Consider the following 7,951-nt stretch of genomic DNA (forward strand, 5'->3'; position numbering starts at 1 on the left):
ATCTATCTATCTATCTATCTATCTATCTATCTATCTATCTATCTATCTATCTATCTATCTATCTATATATCCATCCATCTATCCATCTATCTATCATTATCTCATTATATATATTATATGATATGCACTATGTATGTGATCCCAATATCATATCAGGCACAACAGTCAAGTATGTTGCCTTGCTAAAACTAGCATTTTTTTTAGGATACCCTTGTATATTTTATTATAGTACATTTACACCTGCCAGAGGAGGAGGGGATAGGGTTTATGCATCTCTCTTACACAACTTATGTGTCTACAGTCTGCATGGGGCTCCTTTTTAGTTTGTCTTTGAATTGAATTGAATTGTTATCTAACACTTTAAAAGCACCTGCCAGTGGCCCAAATGGAAACACTGCTGGAACATATATTTTTTAATACTTGCTGCTCTATTCGATGCATTCGTTGCCGTCCACTATTTTTGTCCCATAGCTAGCCCCGTACTTCTATTTACGTATTACAGCGCGGACTCTTGTGTTCAGATTAAAATCGTACATAGATCATTCCGGTATGTACATCCAGTTTTTGACATTTCTTCTAAATACTGGTTTACCTGTACCCGTTGTATGACTTTCAAATGGGTCTGATGTGCATGGGTTAATTACTATCTCACGTGCTTCGAACACATTGTTGTACTGTACGAGTTAGCCTACAAGCTAACCAGTAGCAACGGGTACGCTGCAGCAACGCAACCGCGCTAGTACTTCTGAATGAAATACAAGTTATCAGTACCACGTCTTCAAATTAGGAAACGTGGTTTTCATTTTAACACTTGTACAATACAAACACAAGCATCTAATCCGGTAGCATAGATAACAATGCGCTCTCTGATTTCATGCTAGCTTGGTAGGCGCACACAACCCAAATGTTTGTCTCTTCCACTTCCAGAGCGTCGTCGAGATGAGTCTGAGAAAGCAAACCCCGAGTGATTTCCTAAAGCAGATCATTGGAAGACCTGTAGTGGTAAAACTGAACTCCGGCGTGGATTACAGAGGTAAGGAAAAATTAAAAAAAAGAAATATATGTATAGAGCCCAAACAATTTGTCACACGGAAGAGATGAGTTCTTGTGGTCCACAAAGTATAATCTTTGCCTTTTTGTTTTGTTTTCTTGCAGGTGTTCTGGCATGCTTGGACGGCTACATGAATATCGCTATAGAGCAAACGGAAGAGTATGTGAACGGTCAACTGAAGAACAAGTATGGAGATGCATTTCTGAGGGGAAACAATGGTAAACCAGACACATGTACACATGCATTTCAATGTAGCAAGATACATATGCACACTCTGGTTATGTGGGTTGTAGAACACTACTTTACAAGGAAAGTAGGGGGAAGTCTAATGGTCCAGGTGAAAGCTTCTGGGTTTGAATGTCTGCATCTCCATGCCTTTCAGACAATTTTGTTTATGCATCATCCATAGCTATTCACTTTCTACATTCAAAAGATTAATAGAAAGGGAATATATGATAGTCAACGCAAAATAATGGAGTTATGATATTAAGTTGATCAGATCACATTCATCAGCACTCTTAGTTAACCAAGTCAAACAACAAACCCAATTCAACCGTACAGTTGCTGACACAAAGCTGCCCTGAGAAATGCGAGACCTACTGAACCAGCAACCACATCGACGAGTTCAGCCTCAATTATAAAAAATAATAATCCCTCCTTTTTTTTAAAGGTCGACTCGCCTGACCTTAATGGTTGCAAAGGTCTTCATATCTTCATATAGGTTGACCTTTAGTGCCAACTGGTGCTCGCTAGAAATATTGGCATGTCAATCTAGTTTCTTTCCCTGTTGTTGGTAGGTTTTTATTAATATATATTTCAATTTAAAGAAACCCAACCTTTGGTGAGAACGGCCACATTGATTTGACATATTAACTGCAGATTTTTTACTGATGTCTTGTTTTTATACAATGTTTTCAGTTGTATGTCTGTCTGGGTTTCACATACAGCGGATGCCCTAGGGGACTTTTCACGATGCAGGGGTAATTTCTTCGCTTGGGATTTCATAGGGCTATTTGAGGATGTCCATATTGATGTTGAGATGGAAAAACTCTTTGTAGAAAACAATTCTGTTTTAACTGTGTACAGTTTTTCAATATTTGCATGAGATTCACATGCAGTGTCATCATTTTGAAACATTCTTAAGTGAAGCAGAGAATCGGCATGGATTGATTGTTTGGGGTTGCATATTTTTGGACCTTTTCTTAATTGGTTCAGAACAAAATAACTGAAAAACATTTGCTCGAGACACTGAGAACAACAAAAAAAAAATAAGCTCATATTAGAACATCGCACAATAGAATAAAGGTAACGGTATGTAATAAGAATTATTATCGTGTTCTCATAACCAACCTGTTTCTTTTCCCTCCCCAGTTCTATACATCAGCACCCAGAAGAGGAAAGTTTAATGTGGAGCATTTTTATTTTGTGCTTATTTTATTTTGATTGTTCAAACATGGTTATGTTAAGTGGTAGTCGTGTAAAGTTTTTCTAATGATGCCGCCATGGAAGAGTGTTTCCTTTTTTGTAATTACAAATCAATAAATTCTGAGTTGTTCTTTATCAGAGCTGTTGTTATTGTGCAGAAAATCTATATTTTCCAGGAAAGTATTCAATCAAACGTGTTATGAGCAAAGGAATCTATTCCTTCCTTTAATCACTGAATTAATAAGTTAATGTCTCACATTGCTCCTGCAATACGATATATTTGCAAATGATGTAGGTTACTTGCATGGGAATGAGGGAAATGCATCAAAACGTTTATGATTAGATGAGAAAAAATTGCTACTTGATGGGCAAGTCATGCTACAGTTTTTTCAACCAGACACTTAATGACTTACACGAGAGAGCATAGCAAATTTGCATTGTTTGTATTTGGATGGAAGACCACTTAAATAAAAGAAAAACATGCACTACCTGGGGAGCTGAGCACTACGGTTTATGCAAATTGACATATTCTAAAATGCCAAAGAGGGATAAATTCCAGTATGATGGTGGAAACGTAATGTAAAAGAATGGACAGTCATTTTATTAGTCAAATATATTTCGTTGGCACATCGTGCCACAGCGGACATAAAATGGCTGATCGTGTTTAACAGCTTCATGGTGACTAATGGAGTGTGTGCTTGAGTCCTGTTAAGACGAGCGCTCGCAGCGTATTAGCATAGCCAGAACGGATGACAGATTATAACCCATATGGGTGTGGAGTAAAGCACACATGCATGGAGAATGCATGTCGGTTCCCTTCTATTAGTATTGACCTGGGAAAAAAATCAATGCAAAGCTATAGGCATGGGATTATATATATATATATATATATACATTCCCCTTCCTGCGGCCCTGTGGGATAACTCAATAAGTTCTCAGGGCTTTTGTCAAAGGGAAGATACAACAAAAATACACAATAACTTTACTACCTGTACTGTGGGTGCAGTGAGGGAAAATCCGCTTTTTCTTCCCTATTGGTGGATTTTATTTTTTCTTTCTTTCTCTTTTTTGGTTGAAGAGCCTTGTTCTCCAACCTGTACATGCGCACTCTGGCCCCTGGAAAGGAGACAAAAGGCTGCCAAGGTCAGGTCTGAGTTGAGCATGAAGGACACATTATTGATCAAACTCTGCTGAGCTGTGGCTGAGGGGAGGGTGGAGAGGTGATGTGTGTGTGTGTGTGTGTGTGTGTGTGTGTGTGTGTCAGAGCCTCAACACACACACATACACACTCACAGAAATGTGCACACATACTCCTCGCAGGCGATTGTATGCACACGGAGCAGCAGCGCATACTTTGCACAAGCGCGCCACACAAAGAATCATTATGGCAGGGAGTGAGGTTGTCGCAAGGCAAATATTTACCTACGGGATTCATAACTGAGCTGCGGGCTGGGTGACCTCGCTGGGAACCCAATTAATACCGCTCTGACCGCCAGCACAGAGACGGACCCCCGCGCTATTGTAGAGACAGGCTTTGTTGGGGGGGGGACGGGGACGTAACTAGCTGCCTCTATTGTGATCTGAAGCCCATCCTCACCATGTGTTAACACGTGTCTATGCATTGTTGTGTCTGTGCTCATCAATGTGTAAGAATAGGTTTTATGAATATTTCTGAATTACGCCCAATTCCCACAATCTCACAGATACACCTTCCCTCTGCTCTCTGCCTCTCTGTCTTTTACAGTTGGTTTTCATACCCCCCCCTCCCTTGGCTGCCTCAGTTAGTGTGGGACATAGCTCTGTGGTGACTTCATCAAAGTGGTCTGGCTCATGGGTTAGGGTGCTGCAGTGACCGTGTGTGTGTGTGTGTGTGTGTGTGTGTGTGTGTGTGTGTGTGTGTGTATGTGTGTGTGTGTGTGTGTGTGCATGCCACCGTATATAGGGAGGAGATGGGACAAGACAAAAGAGGGGAGGAGAGGTGACTGCCTCGTTAGGGGAGACTGAACAGTGTCTCAGGTCTTACAGCACCACCAGCTGTCAGAGTTAAAAACTACAGGATGGGGAAACAGTGGGGGACGTTAAGGAGGAGGCAGGGAGGGAGGGAGGAAGGGAGGGAGAGAGACAGAGAGAGAGAGAGAGAGAGAGAGAGAGAGAGAGAGAGAGAGAGAGAGAGACAGAGAGAGAGAGATGACTTTGACCCTGACTGATCACTGCAGTGTGACCGCCTAGCCCCCTTCTTTTCACATGGGAGACCACAGAATAACAAGGACAACCTACAGTATCATTTAAATTGTCGCATGTGCTAATGAAGGAGGACATATCGCTGACCTTGTCGGCGGCGATCATGTTCGGCTCGTACCTTTGCATGCAACTGTTGTTGTTAAGGTTGTTATTGTTGTGATTGTCAAAGCTCTACGGTGCTAGAGCAAATATCCCACTTGTTAGTGTGTTTACTTTACCGGTTGTCATTTTCAACCTGGCTGAGGTTTGAAGGCAGGTCTCAGATTGAGCTGTGCTGTATGTGGATATGATGCAGGGGAGAACAACAGTGTATCTTTCTGTCGGCTGGGCTGTCTGACCTCTGTCTAACCTCTGTCTAGCCTCCTGCTATTTATGGAGGATGTAAATGAAGGCAAAGTATCTACCTCTGTCCATGCTTTTCGTCCCACCATCCACTCGTAGAATCAGAGGTCTACCTACATTGAGCATGATATTTTATCAAATCATCGTCATTTATGTAGCGGGACGGTTTTTGAGAGCTGATTACAGAGCTGGTAGGGTAAGGCAGTTAGATGCCTAACTATTTCCCCACCAGCAGTGATGTTGATTAGGTATTGCAAGGTTAAAGATCTTACGGCCAGGTGAATGATGGTCAGAACAGCCTACCAGTTGGTATAGTCCACCAGCTGGGCTCGTAGGCTGATGCATCTGGGCTATTCAACATCGTGCTTATGGTGAAACAGAGGCCCTTCAAAGCTTGTTTGCAATGGTTGTGTCTATCATAATAATTGCCACTACCCCAGCACAAACTGTAAGGGATGAAATACCTCAACCTACCTAAATTCTCCAATGTGTCCCCCCTCTTCTTGGACCTCCACTGGCTCCCTGAAGTAGCTCTTATTCGATTCAAGATGATGGTACTGGCCTACAAGGCTGTCAATGGCACAGCCCCCGCCTACCTCCAATCATTGGTCAAACCACACCCCTCAGCTTGAGCGCTCCGCTCAACTAGTTCCGCTGGACGTCTGGTACCGCCATCGCAAAGAGCAAGCAAAAGTCGGTCATCAAAGTCACATCTCTTCTCTGTCCTGGAACGACAGTGGTGGAACGAGATCCCTGCCGATGCCAGGATCGCAGAGTCGCTCACCAGTTTTCGCAAAAGACTCAAGCCTCACTTGTTCAGAGATCTTCTAGACTGCATAGCAACCCCCTCCCACCACTCCTACCTATTGTATGTTGTGGCACTTAATGTATGCACTTGTATGTCGTACTTAGTTAAAGTACTTAGTTGTGTACTATCTTATCCTAGCTATCTTTGTTGTGTTTGGGGAATGGGTTACTGCTTTGCATGTTCTATGAACATCCTTACTGTTCTGTAGTAGACTGTAGTATATATTGTAGTATGAGTGATGAAATCAATCCAACAACTGGAACATTCCCACATTCCTGGAATTTTACAGTGTAAACAAATCGAGACAATTGACACTGTTTTGGATTGGTTTAATTATTTTTACTTGTTTTCTACTTCTACGGCATGCGTGTTTAAAGATAGCTACTCTGAAAGATGCTTATTCAGTGTAAGCATTTCAAAAAGGCAATACCTTTTAAAACCAAATGGGACGTATTGCATACATGCCCACACATGAGTACTATGCCGTCAATACCATCTCAATGGCCTCTTTGCATCGGCCCGCTAGCCGTCCGCTCATAAGATTGCTATTATGCACGAGAGATTAGCATGAAATACAAGCCCGCGTGGCACTCCGGTGATTAGCCTCCATTACCAACGGCTCTCCGGCTGCCACTTTGTCTGCCGTGCACACTAATACGTAGCGTCTTTGGCAGGCGTCCAGAACTTTAATGGCGTCGCAAAGCAAGTCTTTTGGTTGTTGTTGTTGTGGTGGTGTATATATGAGATATATATTCTCAGGTTAACGGTGTTGCTCTGTTACAGATCAGCTTTAAGAGAGGATGTTTGCATGGTAGTCAGGCGGGGAGTGGATTGTGTCAGCCTTCCCTTGTGCAGTGCACCTTATTGTTTAAATTATGTTGTTTATGTCGCTTTACTCCTTTCAAGACTTGACAACAAATACAGGACTTCCTGTCATGGGGTTCCCAGAAATCCTATGCCCAACGGAATGTGTTATGACAAACGGGCACCCGCTTAATTTACCCGAGGATCTACACTTGGCCCCCGATGGAACAAAACCCAACCGACGCGCTCAACTATGTCCATACACACGTGCCCGCAGTCCCCGAAAGATAGCTGCAGTTTGACTTAATGCACTCTGAGCCATTGAGAGAGCCTGTGATATTGCTCAAGGGTAGAGCCAGAAAGAAGACTTATGACATCAGCTCATCTCTGACCATCAGAGAGGTCATGAGCTGGCCACACACACACACACACACACACACACACACACACACACACACACACACACACACACACACACACACACACACACACACACACACACACACACACACACACACACACACACACACACAAACACACATACACACACACAAATGCACACAAGACACACATGCAAGCATTGGCACAAACAGGCACACATACTACCACACATACAGACACACACCAAATGCATGCACGCATAATCACACACACTCACACAGAAACACATGCACACAAATACAGATGTACACAGACACACACAGACACACACACACACACACACACACACACACACACACACACACACACACATTCAGACACACACACACACACACACACACACACACACACACACACACACACACACACACACACACACACACACACACACACACACACACACACACACACAGGCAGCGATGCTCATGCACGTACACATGCTGGACCGGGGCCAACCTCAGAGACAGAGCACTGTCATAAACACAATTACAACCTCACTCCCTCCACATCTCTCTCTGTCTCTGCCCTCTCTCGTTCGGACTGTGTCTCTCTCTCAGTCTCCCCTATGACAGAGGAATGTGTATGTGTTTATGTGTGTGTGTCATAGCTTATTGGGCAGACAGGGAAGAGCACCTTTCACATCAGGATGTGGTTTCTATAAAGCCAAGGAGAAACAAGCGGCCAGTAAATCCAATGTGACACCGGCAGCTTGGCGGGATTTTAACAAGCAGGCAAAGTGAATAGGGAATGGATGCCACAACACACACACTGTCACACACACTCACACACACACACACACACACACGGAAACACGCACACTATCACACACGGACACACAC

The 7,951-nt window shown here is 43.2% G+C and overlaps 1 protein-coding gene across 1 annotated transcript; it reads left to right on the top strand.

Moving 5' to 3' along the window:
* The first annotated feature begins 275 nt into the window (after window positions 1-275).
* Window positions 276-2,611, top strand: lsm6 (LSM6 homolog, U6 small nuclear RNA and mRNA degradation associated). Its single transcript, XM_030352601.1, has 4 exons — window positions 276-547; window positions 928-1,033; window positions 1,156-1,269; window positions 2,423-2,611. The coding sequence occupies exons 2-4, from the start codon at window positions 940-942 to the stop codon at window positions 2,455-2,457; spliced, it is 243 nt and encodes an 80-aa protein (XP_030208461.1). The 5' UTR covers window positions 276-547; window positions 928-939; the 3' UTR covers window positions 2,458-2,611.
* Window positions 2,612-7,951: the final 5,340 nt, after the last annotated feature.

The sequence above is a fragment of the Gadus morhua genome, chromosome 3 (genome assembly GCF_902167405.1).
Source record: "Gadus morhua chromosome 3, gadMor3.0, whole genome shotgun sequence".
In the NCBI taxonomy this organism is placed as follows: domain Eukaryota; kingdom Metazoa; phylum Chordata; class Actinopteri; order Gadiformes; family Gadidae; genus Gadus; species Gadus morhua.

Excerpts from the sequence above, each read along its gene's own strand:
- lsm6 (XM_030352601.1), top strand. The coding sequence starts at position 940 with ATGAGTCTGAGAAAGCAAACCCCGAGTGATTTCCTAAAGCAGATCATT. Across the intron at positions 1,034-1,155 it reads CTCCGGCGTGGATTACAGAG|GTGTTCTGGCATGCTTGGAC; the intron begins GTAAGGAAAAAT and ends GTTTTCTTGCAG. Across the intron at positions 1,270-2,422 it reads ATTTCTGAGGGGAAACAATG|TTCTATACATCAGCACCCAG; the intron begins GTAAACCAGACA and ends TTCCCTCCCCAG.